The following is a 19,984-nucleotide window of genomic DNA, read 5'->3' on the forward strand; positions in this document are numbered from 1 at the left end:
TACTAGCCTGTTCAAGGGGGTAGATGGATCATTAAAATATCAGATTTGAGGAAATGAAACATTACATGAGAAACAAGTTGTTATCCCAGTAGAAATCTGACAGATATCACTAAGCTGTTATAACAATTTTCAGGCAACTTTGTAACAAAGGCATTTGTTTACGGAAAGTAAACTATACTGAGGTACCACAGGAAAATAAATGGTGAAGCATATGCTTAGCCGAAACTGTAGCATTCGTACAGCCTTATCAGAAATAACACTCTAATTATGTTTTGTAACATTAAGATAGCATCCTATATTGATTTTTCCAGCCCTGATATAATCTCTAGACTATTCTAGTCACACTATAATATTTATTTCTCAGGTTTCTTTTCTTTCCTCTTACTACGGTATCTTAAAACACCGGGTCTTAAGCAATCATTGACATCAAAGGCAACAGAACACCAAAGCCTTCAACAGAACCAGAATTCCACCTTTTATTTTGGGATAGTCCTACTACAAAATTTTGGATGCAGATGAGCATTCAACAAAAGCCTCTTTAATGTCTGGATGACCACATCAATTTTGTAGCCACTAATTTTGTACCTAATAAATACTAAGTCAGGCATTGTGCTACTTTTATTAATCAAACACTTCTAGAGACAGATTTACAGCCTGATCCATTTTAACAGCAAATCTAATTTTGGGGATTGGGGTATAACAGACTGCAGCTCTTTTCTAAAAATGCTGACATTTGAGCAAACCTTCCCAAAGAATGCTTGCCTGATTTGAGGACTGACATTTCCTTTCTCTAACTTGCTTAACTAAAAAATAGGCATTCTGGCCAATTCCTACAGTACCCCAAGGCAGCTCTATATTACTTTCAGTTGCAACTTGTGAATACTTTCTTTTTCTTTCTGTCTCTTTATTTTGACATGCATATTATGTTAGCTGATTTCAATCATGTTGCATGAGTGGATGACATACCTTAAAAGATTAAGTTTTGCCACCTGGGACTATTCCAGAAATTCAGTACTTTATGGCATCTCATACCCTTCTTCATCCTCTATGTGCCTGCATTATCAATAGTAGCTTTCTTTCCTATTTTACGCCTAACTACAAGTTTTTCAAGGCTGCAGTTGATACAAGTCAGCTTGTAGTGTCAGTCTTTCATTCCCATTATGCGATGGGGCTGCTCCATTGTATGCAACACTCTGCTGCCATCTATGTGACAGAAGAAACACAACCCCGTGAATGCCACACTGCCTTCCCTTTCCATCAGCTTTCGCTTCCCCTGCAGCAGCTGGAAGAAGTAGTTATCAGGGAGTTTTTGATCACTTCTCCCTCCTCAGCCCCAAATGCAGAAACCAGTTTTACAATTACTTTCCTTTCCACACTTAAATAGGTACGTTTAAAGCAGAGATTTAGTTATTTAAAATAAAACCAAATGACTCTTCTTTAAAAAGAGAATCCAGTTTAACAACCTTCTTTCATTTATATCCTCAAACAAGAGACCAAATGTGAAGTTTGTTTTAAAGCAGTTCGTTCAAATTTTGTAATTTAATTATGTAGCAGAGCTAACCGAGGGTTTGATTTCAACAACAATGATCCAGACCCAATTCAGGGCTGTGGCACTGAAGGAATTATGATACTGCCTGTCCACCCCACGCCCGCCACCTTCACTTCGTCAGATTTAAAATTCAGAAGTTGGTTAGGAACTCAAACTACAGAGCCTTAAAGCAGAAACCACACACAAAGCATGAGATGAAGGAGGTGGTACTTTATCCGTCATCAGGGTCACAAAGATAAACACCACTTCATTCATCATAGCGTTCAGCCTGCTTTGTATGCACTGTACAGCACAAGAACAGCAGTAAAGAAAGTGACTTACTTGTGTTTGTAAAACACCATGCAAAAGACACCCAACTGAAGCTGCAAATAACCCAATGGAATCTACACTCTTCAGTTACGGAATCACAACAGGGTACGTTTTGCTATTTAATTGCCAAACCATATGGAAAAGTCCTGTTTCAGGGCTCTGTCTGGTCCTTTTCACACCCCTGATAAGCATTCAAATACCTCATTTTTTACATTGTTGCTTTCCTGATGCACTTAAATTACTTACTGGTAGAAATGTGCTTAGGATTTACCCTGGAAATGATCCATGAAAAAAAAACAAGATGAGCAATTAAAAAAGCAAAAACCTACCAAAATATCTTCACAAACTACAAATAAGATCAGCAGAAACCAAAAAGCATATCAATTCTAGCGTATTTTTCTATGGAGGAAAAACTGCCTCAGAGCAAGGGCAGGGTGAAGAGGGGGATTTTTGTTGAGGGAGGGGGAAAGATAAGGAGAAGACAAGATTTGTGGAATAAGAGGGCAGGGAGGAGATACCAGCAAAGGTCACAAGAGATCTTCTGTGGTATTAAGACATGCCCATAAACATAAACCTCAACTTTCTCATTGATATCGACATAAATAGTACTCTGTTTTGGGAGCAATTTGTTAAAGCTAGTATTTGCTAATAGTCCTAATACATTCTAGTACCACTGAGTGTATTATTCCATTGTTCTTTTTATCTATTCATAACATTTGCAGCTGTAATATGGATATTTAACTATTACTTAATCTGTTTAATAAAGTTAATACTTTTTTTAAGTTACTATATAGCATTTGGTTTTAGATCTATTTAATCTGACAATATAGGCTGCAATTACAGAGACTGTGTGAAGTGTCATAAATATTTAGTGATCCAAATGAAGAAACACACAAAATTCCAATTGCTAGCCTTTACTAGAATTACCGTATTTCCTAAGACAAACAGAAAATCTGTTTGAACAGGTACTGTATTATATTAAAAAATTGCACAGAATTCAAATGTAACCACTTAAAAACTGACTGTGTAAAAAGAATTAAATTGCTTAAAAAGAAGAGTTTTTAAATGACACACAGAGCACCACCGCATATAAGCATTCGAAAGAAATACTCTTATTTCGCCCTCTGGTGCACTGTGACTCCATCCCACAAGGACACAGCTGCCTGGGCAGAACCCAGAAAAGCACCTGAGTAATTCCAACAGCCTGAAATTAAAGTAGTGGAAGTGTGTGCTGAGCTACAATAAGACTGTCCAGTGCCTTACAGGATCATATCCTGGATATCTACCAGCACAAGCAAAAGCAATAAAACGTTCTGAAGGACAGAAGGTAGCTCAGCTAATTTTTATTTCTTTATATTTATGGCAGAGAGTCTAATGGCCCTAAGAACCAAGACCCCATCATGTCTGTCCCCACTATGCAAACATTGAATATGTTGATTTGTGTAACAATTTTCTGGAGAAGTTGTGTTCAGGAGGCTAATATTACGAGCTGCCACGAGCAGTAAACAGACAACAGGAGACAGACAGGTATGCAACTATACCACAAAACATGGTACTACAAGCCCATGCAGGGGATACTATGTTAATCAGAAACACCCTGGGGCAGTAGGTTCTACATTTATAGTCCTATTATAGCACAGATCAGGTTTGGAAACTCATTTTTTGGCTAATAAAGTGAACTGCCATACATGCTGAATTAAATGTAATTTGATATCATCTTAAGACAATAAAATATTCTATAAAACATAACTATAAAATTCTCCAACTCCATAAAATTAAGGCCTGTTAGGCTTATTTTTGCCTATGTATAAGGTATATTGCATCTCTACAACAGAGAGCTGGTACTATTCTTYTCAATTAATTGGACTAGATCTTGTTACACTCAAGAGCCAAACTGCTTGCTTTAAAACACCAAAAAAAAATCCATTAATTTTCCAGAAGCTATGAGCTTTTGGGACATTTATATCGAACTTAAAACCTATGCAATAATCCAGCAGCACACCAATGCATACTGAATGATGCACTAGGTATAGCATATAAAATATTTACTATGCAAGCTGTAGTACACAATTCTAAGCCTTGTTACAAACACAGGACTAGCGGAAAAGCTTTTCAAAGCCTCGAGTTATTTAACTTGAAATTTTATCCAAGCAAAATTCCATCAAATTCAAAACAACTTTTGCCAAGACTGCAAGGATCAGAATTAAACTGAGTAAGTATGCAATTAGCATATTGTTGTTAAACACATAAGTAGCCTCATTTAGATTACTGATCAGTATTTAGCTGTGATTAAAGAAAAAAACACTAAAAAAGACCCCTACAATATCAAAACACATATCTCCAATACAAACTATTTTCAGAACTAGTTTACAAAATAGACAGGCAGTGGCACCACTCAGTAGAAGTTACTTTACTTCAGTGGTGCTACTGGGATGTTTAAAACTCAGCCAAGCCAAACTTAAGGGTTTCCAGAACAAAGGTCCTAACAGAGCACAGTTCTGTATGGAGCGCGCAATCATCAGCCTAGCTACTGAACAGCACAAGTACAGACTTTCTAGGGATCATGGAGCTCAAGAATCAGGAGACTTGAGTTCGCAGTTCTACTTTACTTTTGGGGTAAGCTGTTTAACCTTGTACCTTGGTTTTCCTCATAGCTAAGAGCACACTAGAAACATACAGTTGAAGTAACTTCCTGATGTGCGACTGCCTCAAAGAGACATCATCCTCTGCTACATAGGCTTTCCCATGGATGATTTTCAACTGTACTAACCACATGAATGGGAAGGGGGGCAGATGGGGGATTATCCCTATAATATCAGTGATAACACCTTCGAGAGAGCCATCAACAGACATTTGTACAAATACACCTGCGTCCCAAACACAGGGATGCTAGCTACCAGGCCACGTCTCAGATGCAGCCTTCATCACCATAAAAATGAGTTCCCAACTGCAGGAAAAAGGAACATCCCACATTAGACAATGCTGGGAAATGAAAAGGAAGCCCTATCTCCCATAGGGTTTTGCACTCCACAGGACAGAAGTATGGGGATGAAAACAGGCTTCATAACATTAAGTAGATGAGGCCTTTCCAAACAACTAGAAGTCTCATGTTCACACTTTCTGGTGCTCATGGGAGAGTTTAAGCACCTTGATATCTGCTGGAGGTACAACACAGCTGGGTACAAGCAATTAAGGAGGTCTGAATGTGTTGATAATTTTCTGACACAGATGATTGAGGAGCTGACAGGGGGAGATGATTTGCTGAACCTGGTACTTACAAATAAGTAAGAACTGATTGGGGATGTGAAGGTCAGGGCAGCCAAGGTTGCCATGGCCATGAGATGGGAGTTCATGATCCTGAGAGCAGGGAACAAGGCAAATAGCAGGATCATACCCTATACTTCAGGAGAACAGACCCGGGCCCCTTCAGGGATCTGGTGGGAAGAATCCCATGGGATACAACCCTGGACGGAAGAAGGGTCCAGAAGAGTTGGCTGATTTTCAAAGATCACCTCTTCCAAGCTCAAGAATGGTCCATCCCAACAAACAGGAAATCAAGCAAAGGCATCAAGAGGCCTGCATGGATGAACAAGGAACACCTGATTAAACTCAAACATGAAAAGAAAGTGCGCAAGAGATAGAAGCAGGGACAGGTGACACCCAGGAGGAATACAGAGACAGTCTGAGCATGCAGGGATGGGGCTAGGAAAGTCAAAGCCTACCTGGAGTTCAATCAGGTGAGGGAACATGGAGGGCAACAAGAAGGGCTTCTACAGGTCCATAAGCAGCAAGAGGAGGACCAGGCAAAATGCATGCCCACTGCTGAAGGGACAGAGACAAAGCACACAGAAAAGGCCAAGATACTCAGAAGATGCCTTCTTTGCCTCAGTGTTCACTTGTAAGACTGGCCTTCAGCAATCCCATGTCCCCAAAATCAGTGGGAAAGTCCAGGGAAAAGGTAGACTTCCCCTTGGTGGAGGAGGAGCAGGTTAGGGAACATTTAAACAAACTGGAAATACAGAAGTCCACGGGCCATGCTGTGATGTGTCTATGAGTGCTGAGGGAGCTGGGCAATGTCACTGCTAGACCGCTTTTGATTATCTTCGAAAAGTTGTGGTGATTAGGGGAGGTTCCTGAGGACTGGAAGAAAGCAAGTGTCACTCATATCTTCAAGAAGGGCAAGAAGTAGATCTGGGGAACTGCAGGCCAGTCAGCCTCATCTCTATCCCTGGGAAAGTGATGGAACAACTAATTCTGGAAAGAATTTCCAAATACATGAAGGATAAGAAGGTGATCAGAGTTAGTCAGCATGGATTCACAAAGGGAAAAACATGTCTGACAAATCTGTAGCCTTCTACAATGAGATGACTGGCTTGGTGGATGAGGGGAGAGCAGTAGATGATGTTCGTCTTGACTTTAGTAGGGTTTTTGATGCTGTCTCCCATAACATTCTCATAGACAAGCTAATAAAGTATGGACTAGGTTCAGTGAGGTGACTGAACTACTGCACTCAGAGGGTTGTGATCAGTGGCATAAAGTCCAGCTGGAAGCCAGTCACTAGTGGAATACCCCAGAGGTTGATATTGGGACCAGTATTGTTCAACCACCTCACTAATGATGTGGATAATGGGGCGGAGTGCACCCTCAGCAAGTCTGCTGATGATACAAAACTGGGAGAACTCTTGACAGGCTGGAGAAATGGGCAGAGAAAAACCCCAGGAAGCTCAACAAAGGGAAATGGAAAGTCTTGCACCTGGGGAAGAATAACTGCATACACCAGTACATGCTGGTGGCTGACCAGCTGGAACGCACCTTGGCAGAAAGAGATCTGGGGGTCCTGGTGGTCAACAAATTAAACATGAGCCAGCAAYGTGCTTTTGTGGCAAAAGAGGCCAACAGCATCCCGGGCTGCATTAGGCAGAGTGATGCCAGCAGTTGGAGGGAGGTGATCATTCTCCTCTATCAACACTGGTAAGACCTCCTCTAGAATCTGTACTGGGCAGCGCAGAACTGAACACAAGAGGCATGGACATAATGGAGCAAAGTCAGCAAATAGCCACAAAGATGATTAAAGAAAGGAGCATCTCTCACACAAGGAGAGGCTGAAAGAGCTGGGTTTGTTTAGCATGGAGAAGACAAGGCTTGGTTTGGGGGAGGGGGGAAGGAGAAGGAGGGGAACTTATCCATATGGGTAAGTATCTGATGGGAGGCTGTAAAGAGAACAGAGACAGACTCTTCTCAATGGTACCCAGTGGAAGTACAAGAAACAATGGGCACAAACTGAAATCAGAAAATTCCATCTAGACATAAGAAGCTTTTTTACAGTGAGGGTAATCAGGTACTGGAACAATTCCCCAAAGAGGTTATGGAGCCTCCACTCAGAGATATTCAAAACCTGACTGGGCGTGGCCCTGAGCCACCTGCTCTAGCTAATCCTGTTTTGATTAGGAGTGTTGGACTAGATGATCTCCAGAGATCCCTTCCAACCTCAACCATTCTGTGATTCTATAACCCTATGAAATGACATGATATAAACTTTCTCTTGCATGCTTCATGTTTCCCCTCCCTGCAACTGTCCCAATTTCCTACCACACAGCATGCAAGCTAGCTATGACTTCAGGATGCAGCAGAGATCCAAGTGAACATTGCTTTTTACTTCAGTTTGGAATTTTCCTCCCTGGGCTCTGCAGACCTTGTAGTTATTTGTTGATCTTGTTATTTTTTGTTTCCCCATCTTTCCTGCTGCCCCCTCACCTTCTATGTAGCATGAAAGCACACAGAGTTAACGTTAATAGGCACAGAGTTGAAAGCAGTAATTAGTAGTTGACAAAATGTGTAGTTCACAATTAGGGGTCAGTATTTGACACAGATAGAAAGGCCAGAATAACCAGAAGCAATCAAGTTCTTAAATTTTGTCAGTATGTCTTGCCCCTATGGAGAAAGAGGAGACCTTCCAAGACTGAGGGCCTCCTCTTAGAAGAGGACAAAAATACAGAAGGAAAAAGAAGGACCTAGAGATGAAGCTGAATTCAATGGACAGCATAAAAGAGATCCTTACGCAAGCAATGGCTTACATGTTAAAAGCCCCTTGATTTTTACATTTCACAATTCAGGTAACAGTGGTAAGACTTGCTTCTTAAAGTTCATTCCTTCATACTTCAAACACATATGTGTCTACAAGGAACTAAAACTAAACAGAAGAATCTTAATGTCTACTAAAGAACAAGAGAAGAAACCCATACACATCTTGTGAAATAAAAAAGAAAAAAACCCACAAACTTTTCTTTGAGCACATATTGACTTTTAAAAATGCAATACATGCAAATAAGATGTTACTCTTCAATAATATGTCCATGTTGCATATGTAAGGAACACCTACCACAGAATGGTCAGCTCACTGTTTTTGTATCTCATAAAATGTATGTGCTATAACAATTTTGGCAACAGATGCCAACAGTCAGTGGCCACAGTCCAGTACATGTTAACCTCTGCAACCCAATATACTTTAAGGATGTGAAACTGAGCAGTTGGGGCTGTGTGCACTACAGCCAAATTGGATGAGGCTTTTTACTGCATGTCTGCTAGGATAACAACAGCCATACAACTGGAGACATTTCTTCAGTTCCATGCTTAACTGCTAGTGCAACAAATTTCAAATTATGAAAGCTAGAGATCTTTTATTAATGTTACAGTACCTTTTGCTTCAGAAATTTCTCAAACTATTTACCAGTGTCCCCAGTTTAACACAAATCAAAACAAAAATCTTACAGCATAGTCAATAGTGATGGCATCACTTGTTCTAAGTGGGGGATGGGAGGAATAGTTGCACACACATAGATGTGGATATGTACCTCCTGAAACACTAAGATAGAAGGGGTCAAATTGAGCCAAATTAGCATTTGGATAACTGATTTCCAAGGCATTTAACAGAAAGAGGGATATGAGTAGAGTTTTGGGTAACAGAATTTATATTAAGCCATCTGCATGCTACCTATACCCAACAGTCTCTTAGTATTTAGAATCAATATACTGTAAACAATTACTCCTACAAAGCCTAATTAAATGGAAACAAATCATGGTTAGCACTGAGGATTCCCAGAGCACCAAGAGCCAAAGCAGCATGACAAACAGAGACTGGATAGAAAACATGAGGCTAGACTATTTATTTAACAACTATAAAGTGAATGTGCTACTGTTTTCTGAACACCCAATGGGGAAGTTGCAGTACAATAGCTAATCCCCATTCCTCATCAAAACAGACAGGAATGCACACTGAATAATTTGTTCTGACTGATGACATCATTCCRTTAAGTTTACTGTTTTTAATAACAAGTTTCAGTCTTCTCTCACTTTCTCCCATGGACAAGATCAGATCAGCCTCTCAGTGACCTACTTTATGAGTCATAATCCTCACTATTCATGATTCAGAAAAACATCTTCTCTGACAGTATTTCCCAGACTATTGTGGGTTCATTCCAAGAACCAATTTCATCTTCATTGGTTTCCTACAGGAAACCAGACCAACTTCCTATTATTTTATTTTCCTTACTTTCAGCATGGCTCACAAAACTAACTGGAAGTGAGAGTGATAGAAAACTTTATTCTGCATAAACACAAGCCAACATAAACACCACCAAAAACTACTGAAGACGTCACCGGTTCTGTGACCAGAATGTGAAACAAGCTAAGATTAGAAGCCGTCTTCCCTCCTTCCCCCAACTTGGTGTGCACAGACAAAAATGGTAACTTTACGTAAAGTTTAGCAGCAAGAACTGTTCAGGTCTCACTCCAGCAGGTGGCCAAGCCCTACCCCCTATTCTAGCACTGAGAGTTGTTTGAAAATGGTAAGCATTGGTGGACTAGTTTTAAGTTTGATAGATACCATAGTCAAGTCTCCCAATCACCTCAGGCAATGGATCTGTAATGCCTAGATTTTTCCCCCAACTGGAGCAATGGAAGTATTAGTAGGAATGCTAGGAAACAGAACACACCAACCCCTGAAGCAACCCTGTCTAGCTTTCACCTAGGTCCAATAGGACTGATTAGTACTGTCTAAGTATTGGTCCTGCAACATTCAGGCTGACTTCTAAAAGGGCCATTTTGATGTCTCCTCACTGTGCTTCAAGGCACTTTAGACTTCCAAAAGCCAAGACCCAGTGCCAGATCTGAAATGGCTCCAAAAGTCCATGCAGGGAGACACTTGAATAATAAGCTTTCCCAGAGCCCATGGCAGTGTGAGGCAGACACAATGACTATCACACCACCACCACCCCTTGACTCCCTCCCAGTACTATGATTTGAGCTGCTGGCAGCTGCAGCAGCCACACGGAAATAACTTGGGTCTAGAAGGCTAGTACAAACTCCATGGGACTAGAGCTGATTCCATGCAGATTTGTAGATACCGCGCTGGTTCAAGAAGTGAAGTGCAGGAACACCCAACATTGTACTGCAAATACCTGGCATGGTTTGCTGGCTTCAGTTCTGCTCTGCACAGCAGCAGGTAAATTGCTTCTGAACCAGAGATGCCCTTGGAGTTGGATTGCCTTGTTCTTATGGTGCTGCACCTGAGCTAATAAAACCAACTGGACATACGTGTAGCACAGACAGCAAGCTGGATAATTCAGCCACAGATAATTCTTTCAAAGCAATTTAAAACCAAGATCATTTTTGTGTCGCTTCCATATTCTGCTGTCCTTCTTCTCAATAACTGCATTCTTTCAGTGTGGTTTGCTCTTGATGGGTTTAGTAACAAGGCTTATGGTTTGACAGCAGCAACGTGTGGCTTTTTGTAAGAGGGTTGACTTACAAAACCAAAGCCAAACTGATTTTCACAAGGCTTAAGCTCTTCAATGCTCCTTCAGTTCTCACCTCAAGACAGGCTGGGGATGTTATCACTTAGGAATACTTTCACATTGCACAAGGAAGGAGAGGGCATATGGCTGATCCATAATCTACTTCAATCACAATTTGCTACTTGCCCATCAATTTTGGTTTTTAAGCATGAAGAAGAGTACAAATGAGTTTTTTTGCAGAGTAAATGGAGTTCACTTGTTAAATGAGCTTTTCTGTGTTTGGAGAGCACTGCAGGTTAACATCTATGCAACCTGAATTCAAGTTATCCGCTCTACTGTTTATATCCTGTCCTTACAACACAGCAGTATTTGCCAGGATCAAATTACTCATCTTCAACAAGTCCTTTTTGTTTCAGTTTCTATAAATTGATTTTCCAACCAGAAAAAAAAAAAAGGAAGAAAAGAAAAACTAATTCTACAAGTAATAGTGAAGCTTTCTTCTCTATTTATAGGTTAGTCTTTCAAAGAATACTACCGGTATAAAAACTGGTATAGGTGAGCCTTTCTGGAAATGACACACTCAGATACACATCTACTCCATTGCAACGCAAATGGAAATAATGTGGTTCTAAGCACTGTTTGGTCCAACAACATCACATTACTCCTCCTTAGGGAAGAGGTGCAGCACATTGTGCAAAATTGTTTCAAATGGTGGAGAAACTAAATTTCAAAACCTGGGGATCTTCTTGATAATGACAATTTAACCTCATCTAAAACAATTTTAACATCTAACTGCATATTCAGTATCAAAATTTATGCAGTAATTCAGCACCACAGCAAATACAATTCTTTTGATTTAAGGCAGTGTTTACCTGTCAAAACTAGCAGTTGCTAAAAAGGCTAAAAGTGCTGCAGGCTAATATAATTGGAGCAGTACACCACGACCAATGCACATTCACAGTTCTCAGTGCTGGAAGCTACTCACCTTGACGTGACTCTGAGCTCCCAGGTTGTATATCTCAGTGGGTTTAACTTCATTAATGATCTTCACCAGGCAGGTGCTGTCCGTGAGATCACCATAGTGCAGCTTCATGTCTTCAGAGTTTAAGAACATGCTGTTAATACGCTCTAGTCTCAAAACAATCTAGCATTCTTGGTCAAGATCCTATTCCAGATTTAAAATCCAAATAAACATTTACTGGAAAAAGTTAAGAAAACAGTGGGTAAGCAAGGTTTGTTTATTCCCCCCCCCCCTTCTTTAAACACAATATAGATTTCCCTGTGGGAGTAACAAGCACCATTTTAGATTTTCTTTTTAAAAATCTGATTTACCTGGCAACATTTATATCATTTGTTCAATCATTTACACTTCATTAAGCCAGGTTATACAAATTAGATCAATATCATACACAATCTTGGCCACCAAGTATTATTTTAGTTTAGGTTTCCAACCTTTCACTCACCAACATTTTCAATAACTTAAGCATACATTTGATAGTTTTCTCCTCCTTCCTGAATTGAAGTTACACATGCTTAAGTTTCTCACTGCAAATAATTTCACAACATGACTAGCGAAGAAAGGATACTAAAAATGCCTAAGCTATCTATGAGCTGAACATTTAGATTTAGATAATATTATCCTATGACTTTCTGCCTTTGTTACAACAGTTTTCCATTTTAGTGATACAGGTATACATTGCAAAGGAAAGAACAATTTCAGAGAAGAATTGTAACTGGCAGTGAAATACATGTCATGACATTACACACACAAATTTCAAATGCGGTTAGATATATCAGTCATGCAGATGTTATTTATCCTTTCCTGACTGGGTTAGTTTCTAACTGGTATGTGAAAAAGGAGGTAAGAGCATAAGGCCAGCTCCTGTCAAAGTTAATACAGCATGTCACAATGGCTTATGAACTTGTCCTTGGTTTCAGACTCTACCCCGTCAAAAATTTATTCTGAAAGTGAAATTCACTCTGATAAACAGGCCTCATTTTCCTCTTACTTTAAAAACAATACCACCACCACACGGCCATTCATACATCTGTTCAACAACAACCCTTTCTTTATAAAAAAATCTTTTGTTATAAATATTGAAGAATTAGCTGTTTACATTCASATGCCATATTTAAACAAATTTTTATTTGATGCTTTTGACCTTAGTAAATTTAGGTTTGCAATGCATTATCTCCAGAAAAATATTCCAACTCCAGTGCACTTTAGCAGTCTTCCAATTTGACAAACAAGGATGGTCACTATTTTGGGCTGTATCATCTGCAGATTTAACCAATTTGCAAGGTTTTTTTTAATCCTCAAACCAAGAAAGGTGAGGTTTGTAAAACGAATATGCAACACATTTTAAAAACACTGGTCAGAGATTGTTCAGCATATTCCTGATACCTTTTAAGGCAATGGGGATGCAAAAGCAGGGCAGTTCTGAAAAAAACCCTACGTACCTAGCCGAGGCTATGGCTAACGGACAAGGGAATGCTAATGCTTTTAGATACCTGTGATTGAAATTTGGGGGATGGCAAGCAGGTTATGACCCTTTTCATATGTGCACATCAATTATCCATGCTGTGGGCTGCCTGCATTCCTGCAATGAATTCTGTACAGGCTGTGCCAGAACAACATTAAGTTCCCACTTGTAGGTAATACAACTGTCCTGCTTCTAAAGTGAAATTCAATACATGAAATTAGTTTTGCCTGTGAGCCAAAGCATGCACAAGATCCCATATGGTTAAAGGACAAGCAGATTTGGATATTGGTGTTAACCTGCAATCCTCAAAACTGTTGGAATCCAGACCACCTAGAGGGCTGCGGTATTTTTCTTGCAACACCGTAAACAGAGACCACTAGCAAGCACAGGTTATCCAGTTTCTCTGGTGGCAGTTGCCACCTTTTCCAGGACAACTCTGTGGGCTGCTGGGAGCGGGGTGGGGGAGGGAATCAAAAAACACTGCCCTTTCTGCACCAGAAAAGAAAATCTCCCCTAGGCAATAGGAATCTTTTCCTCTGCTTAATTCCTTCTGGTGTTAAATGAAATCTCCCTGACTGCTGAGACAGCCTTTGGGAGATCAGAATGCTCCAGAGCAGAGGACACCATTACAGGAGGGGGCCCAAGCAGTTCTGTAAGTAGCTTTTGGGTCTGAAAGAAGAGCAGGTTACTCTCCAGACTAAGCAGCAGCTGGGCAGGAAGGAGGTGCCACAGCCTGGCTCTCTCTTCCCACACCAAACTTCAGCTCTACCACCATCCTCAGGTCAGAAAACATTCTCAAAGCTTTCCAAGGGGAAGGTGCACTGCCAGCTGCACCGAGCGGAGCCTCAGAGATGCTCTCTCATAATTTAGTTGAATTTAAAGCTCTCAGAGTGCCCACTGTGGTCTACCATCAAGTCTTCAAAGTTTCTTATTCAAATAGCTTTTTTGGAGGGGGAGCAGGGCACGAGGCAGCATTGTTTATTTTTTGAATTGTGAAAAAGAAGTCTTTCAAGAATAACAGGGTAAGTGGAAAAACTTACTAGAAATGAGGTTTATTTCATGCAAAGATTTATAAGCATAGATCAAATGCCAAAACCTTTGGGCATGCACTGATTGATATTAATAAAATTATCCAATCTGAAAGCCTCCTTAGCAAGCAGTGGCTGGAGGACTTGCTTCAGGGAACACTATAACCTAGTTTTCTTTACTTGATTTCATTTTTATTAAAAGAGATCCACTGTTTGAGACCTTCTCCTTGCAACATGTAATCCGTTCCTCATGGGAAGAACACACAGGGCAAACAAAAATTTAGAGTTTTTGTTCACATCAATCACTATTGCTTCTTTACTTCCTCCAGTACCGCCTGGAAACCCATTGTTTCAAAACAGTTGCCATGGAACAGCCTTTCCTGAGATTCCAAGTCCAATTCCTCCTCCTTCAATTCATATGGTTACATTCCTCAGTTAAAGGAAAATGAGATAAGGAGTGGGGTAAAATATCTAAGGTTTGCTTTCTTTTACCTTTCTTCCACCCCTTTGTTAAATATTTCTCTCTCTATCAGTTACAAACCACTATCTCACTTCTCAGATCACTTTCATATTCACAAGATGGTCCTCATGAAGAACAGCTTCCTATTTGATTTCTTTGCTTCATTTTACCTTGTGAATTTAAGTCATGGGAAACACATCGCTTACATTGTCCTTGATGGAAACATCAGGTTCAGTGCTCTTCATGAAGATACTATATTCATTGTTTTGCCCCTTTCAATAAGATATTTTTACATGCATCTTCTGGATACATACAAGTTATTCTGGAGTCAGAAGAGTCTCTATTCTCAGAAAAGATGACCATAATATATCAAATGTGATTTTCTTATTGTAGAATATTTTGTACTGTGTAAATGGGACTGGTTCCATTGAGAGGAACATAGCAGGATGTCAGTTGTTTCTTTTTATGCTATGCAAATGTGGCCCAGAAACTATGAAGGGAAGGCCACAAAAATCAAACAAAGGAAACCAAGCATGCAATGAAAAATAATTATTTCACTAATAGCATAAAATCTCATGTCTGTGTAAAAGCCTATTCAACTGCATCAAGAACAAACACATTGGTTAAAAAAAGATTTTTAAGGTAACTGTCTTGAAAGCCTATTCTAATATCTCTACCTCTATTCTCTCTCAGTGCTTTCAACCTCAAATAGCTAATTGCTGCTACTCACCTATTTGTGTGAACACTATGTCAGCATTTTTAACACGATAGAAAATGTCTTTCTGTACCTCTCTACTATTTTCCCCTATTGATAATTCTCACACACAAAAATATATGCGCTTTGTGTCACATTTCAATCAGAGAAAAATCATCAATTCTTTTCATTCTGAGCTAGAGCAGCTAACACCAGAGAAAAGCAAAGCTTAGCTAGGAAGTTTCAGCTGTATGACCAATCCTAAAAATCAAGAGCAGCTTTAAAATGACTGCTAGTTGGTACAATTTAGGTAAAGGAAACTGACTGTGGGATTCTCTTCCTCCTCCACCAAACAAATCACACACACTAAGAAACCTTAAATATAAAAAAAAAAATCTTACTTCCTTCAGTGTGAGCCTGTGGGTTCTTATAGAGATGTTCAATCCGGCCTGTATTAAAAGAACTAGATCGACGAACGATTCCATGCACCTGTGGATTAAACATGGATAAAGATCAAAAGGAAAAGGTAAACATAAAAAAAAGGAAGCATTCATCATCTCTTCTTTCAAATACATAGGCCTAACCCTTATATCAAGTAATCAGAGTTTGTCTCCATTCCTAAACTACAGACAGACAGTTATCAAAATTCTAACATAATACTCCAAGATGAGCTCTGACATTGCTGTGTTTGTTTCAGTACCCTTGAACTGTTTCATCTTCTCCCTTGTTGCCCCACCACTCGCAGCCCAAGCATCTCGCACAAGACAGAGACCACACTGAACTGCTCTAGAGCACCATCTCCTTGTGAGGGAAACTTGCCAACACTGCTGCAGTGGGGGAAGCAGTGTGTGGAGCCCAAGGTAGCCACTTCTAGCTGGCTACAGAGGAGCCTTTCTGAAGCCAAAAGAGATGGGTACAGAAAAAAGCAGTGGTAAGAGATAGGACTGAGGAAAGGACAGGGGGAACAAGGTGAGAAGAGAAGAAAAAGTCAAGGGGAAAGAGAGCAGCAGCAGTAAGGCCCAAATATATTTTTAAAAGCAGCTGTTATTCACCGTCTATTCTTCCAACACACCAGGAAGAACAGTCAGTCCTATTTTTTGAACCTCATGAGTCAGTTTTCTAAGATGGGTTATGAGACACGCAGGCAAGTTTAAGGCTGAAATGCAGGTTGGGAATTCCTCTAACCAGCCATGATAAATAAGTGAAAAAAAATAGCAGTTCTGACTAACATTAAAGAAAAGCCTGTTTGTGTCTAATACATTAGAGAAATTGTTTGAACACTGAACCCATTTGCTCCTTATGTAAGATAGCCCCATAACTGCTGCCAAAATTTATGTTAGTTTAGGTCATCAGCTGCAGAAATTGTGCTTGCACAAGTGGAATCAAACTTCAACACCTGACTCTGCCCTCCACTTCTCCCTGCCCTTTATTTCTGAAAGAGACCCCTTACTATGTGATGCATCCTATACTCACTCGGGTTGGGCCATCACTTTAGCCTCTCACTTCATGTTAACTTGAACCTGCGAGCATACTATCAGCATGAATAGAATTTTTAAAAAGCACATGTCTAACTACAGTTAGACATGCCAAAAACACTTTTTACTCCATTTCACGCCTGAAACTTAACTGAGTAAGAAGGTATGTGCAACCTCAGAGTGAGACCAGTTTGCTATGTTATGAATGACCTTTGGGTGGCAAGCTCTGTAATTATTGTGCAATGTTTTCATCTTTAAGATGTGCATGTCAAATTCATGATACTTATTTCCTTACATAAAATCTCTTTACCACCCAACTACCCACTATGCTCACACAACGTACCTTGTTCTAGAATCCAAGTGCTAAACTTTTCACAACTGAATAATACACTGCATTTTGAGGCTCAACAGGTAACCCTTAGAAACATGGTGCCAAAAATAAATTCCTTCCATTAAGCAATAAATTTATGAAGTTTTAATTAAAGTTGCCTAGTAAGAATCCCCATCAAAATAATTATTTATGGAACATGTGGATAATTTATTTTTAGAGAGACATAAGGGTTATAGGGAAATGCTTTCAAAAGACAGCTTCATAATAACTTCAGTTTTGCACAAGATGTTGGAAATGCTCTGATTAGTTACCTGAACATCTGTTCTTTTAAGCAAAATTAGACTTTGCCATTTTAAAGTATCAAACTCTTCAAAAGGAAGTGAACTGAAGTGCTCTACAACTGTTCTAGCAAAATTAAATATTTTATCTTAAAGTCCTGATGAGAGACTTCTTGAGCTCTCAATTATCTAACTCAGAATTAAGTCATGCTGAAATTCAAGTTCACACAAACCATTGACCAATCAGTCAAATCTTGCCAGCTCAAAGCTTGATGAAAGATTGTGCTTGCTTGAGCTTTGTGTCAGTTGAATGACTGTGATACTAACATTTGACCAATGAAGATGTGTTAAATGCAGTCACCCCAGGACTTCAAACACTTTCAGCAAATAAACAAATCCAGAGAGCCTCTTGCATCCAGTGATAACAAAAAAACACTCAAACCTGGCTTCCCCCCCCCTCCTTTTTCTGGTATGCATATACAAGAGAAAGAAAACCTGCCAAATGCTTAATCCATGACAGCAATATTACTGTAAGAACTGACAAAAGATGCTTTTGTCTGCATGGGACAGGTGAAATGCAAACTTTGTGACAAGCCAAAATGTGTGCAAACTGGTTAATCTAGTTAAGAATGCAAGATCAGTACATTTTTCTTAATAGGGCTTGATCTTGCTTTAGATAGTCTGATATAAAAAAAAAAAGAAAAAAGAAAAAAGTTTTAACTGATTTTCTGGTCAATTGAAAGACACTGTCCATAAACAGCAAAGAAATCTCAAATTATACAAACGTTGGCTAAAAGCTTTCCAGACAGAAATTAACAATCTATTTTACTGTAAATGGATTGAACTTTAGCAGAAAAAAGATAGTGCATCTGTCATACCCTTGTACCAAAACATTCTCTCCTCATTTATTAGTTTTTGAAATGCAAGGGTATCTACCTGATAACTATCTATCTTTTCCAGAAGCCCTACATCTCTGCTATTCCTTTCTTAACAAGCATGATAGGTCAATATCAACTTCTTCAAAGCCAAGAGAAACCACAGGGAGACTCTGTCGCAGGCAGACATCCTACCCTAGAAGAATCACACTGCACAAACTTGCCTCGCACCTGAGCATAGGAAGATGAAATGCATCAGATGAATTCAGGCATCTCATGGGGCTAGAAGGAAAGTTTAGGCCACGATGCAACCTAGTACTTCAGCACAGACACAGCTGCACATATAAAAGCAGTATCACTGGAGCAAGTTCACATTACAGATCACATGCTATATATGCTGTAGTGCTTGGATTTTAGGGGCTAAGTTCGTAATGCCTGTATTTTAAAGACTGAACACTATGGTCAAAATAGAATGAGCTGAAATGAAGAAAAAAATGACATTCTTTCTTATCCCTTTTCTCCACTTCCACTAGGATTCAATCAAATACCTTCAATTGTTGTAGTTATAAGAACTCAGTTCCATTACAGCTAAATAAAAATACTGTTTTGTGTGTTAAGGTTATATTCAGCACCACTGCAATATTCAATCTGTCATTATACAAATTAACACCCAGTTATTTGGGAGGGAAAAAAAAGAGAGAAATCAATAAAGCTGCATCATGCAAAACTACAGTTTATAACTGAAAAGAAGATAATTCCCTACAAGTGGTAGTCCAATTCAGTGATTTTGGTCTTAAAATTTTTTTTTCTGTTACAAATAATTGATAACATACACGCTTTATTTGTGAATTTCCTTACATTACTACACACAGATTATCATATTTGCTCTGCTGTTCAGTTAATGAGGAACAGAGATCTCTAAATAAGTAGGAACATAGGAAAGAATTCCAACAAACATATGGAGAGTTGAGGAAAAGAAAGGGGAAAAAAAATCTTTTGCCGAATTATTGTAATCTTTCTACTGTGGAGAAGGTCATATTTCATCTTAGTTTCAGTTAGCAGTTTCCAATTTCATTGTGGACTAGGAAAGAGTGTGTGCTTTTACCTGCAAAGTAGCAGAAGCAATGAAAATGATACCTTTCTTCCCCAAATGGAATGGAAAAATAGTAAAAATAAGCAATTTACAATACCTAAAACCCACACCAAGAAGCAAATCAATCAGCAAAGCAGTAAAATGAATGCAATAAGCAAGGCAAGATTAATCACATGCAAAAAGATGAAAAATGCAGATTGTCTAAGAAAAGAGGTTTCTTATTTAGCTATGCAGCAGTTACAACAGAGGTAGTAAAAGTCCACGCTAGAGAACTATCTTTTACCAAAAAAACACAAAATACTACATTGCAAAGAGAATTATCTGATCATCCCTTTCCTCCTCCTTTCTACCATGATTATACCTATTGGAAGCACTGCTCATGACTGAGCAGGCAAATATTCTCAGATACATACCCAAAATGATTTGAAAGCATCAAATTGTACCACAGTAATACTATCACTGAATTGGCAAGCCCCCCCCCCACCTCCCCCAAAGGACAATTTTGCTTAGTAGAGTTATGCAGCAGGAAGTAAGGAGTCTGACTCCCTTTATTTTAAGGAAAAGGTAAATAAGGCTCATATGCAAAGGAAGAGTATAAATAAACCAAGAGAAGGGGT

The 19,984-nt window shown here is 39.3% G+C and overlaps 1 protein-coding gene across 2 annotated transcripts in view; it reads right to left on the reverse strand.

Moving 5' to 3' along the window:
- The window catches only part of LOC112977832 (GDP-mannose 4,6 dehydratase-like), a 90,731-nt gene that overhangs the window by 360 nt on the left and 70,387 nt on the right, over nt 1-19,984 (reverse strand). For both annotated transcript variants that reach the window (XM_026090625.1, XM_026090624.1), the window contains 2 exons: nt 15,717-15,804; nt 11,636-11,745 (listed from right to left, as the gene is read on the reverse strand). In XM_026090625.1, coding sequence (XP_025946410.1) covers nt 11,636-11,745; nt 15,717-15,804 — 198 coding nt within the window. The remainder of the gene's footprint in view (nt 1-11,635; nt 11,746-15,716; nt 15,805-19,984) is intronic.

Source organism: Apteryx rowi, unplaced genomic scaffold, assembly GCF_003343035.1.
Source record: "Apteryx rowi isolate R43461 unplaced genomic scaffold, aptRow1 scaffold_863, whole genome shotgun sequence".
Lineage (NCBI taxonomy): Eukaryota > Metazoa > Chordata > Aves > Apterygiformes > Apterygidae > Apteryx > Apteryx rowi.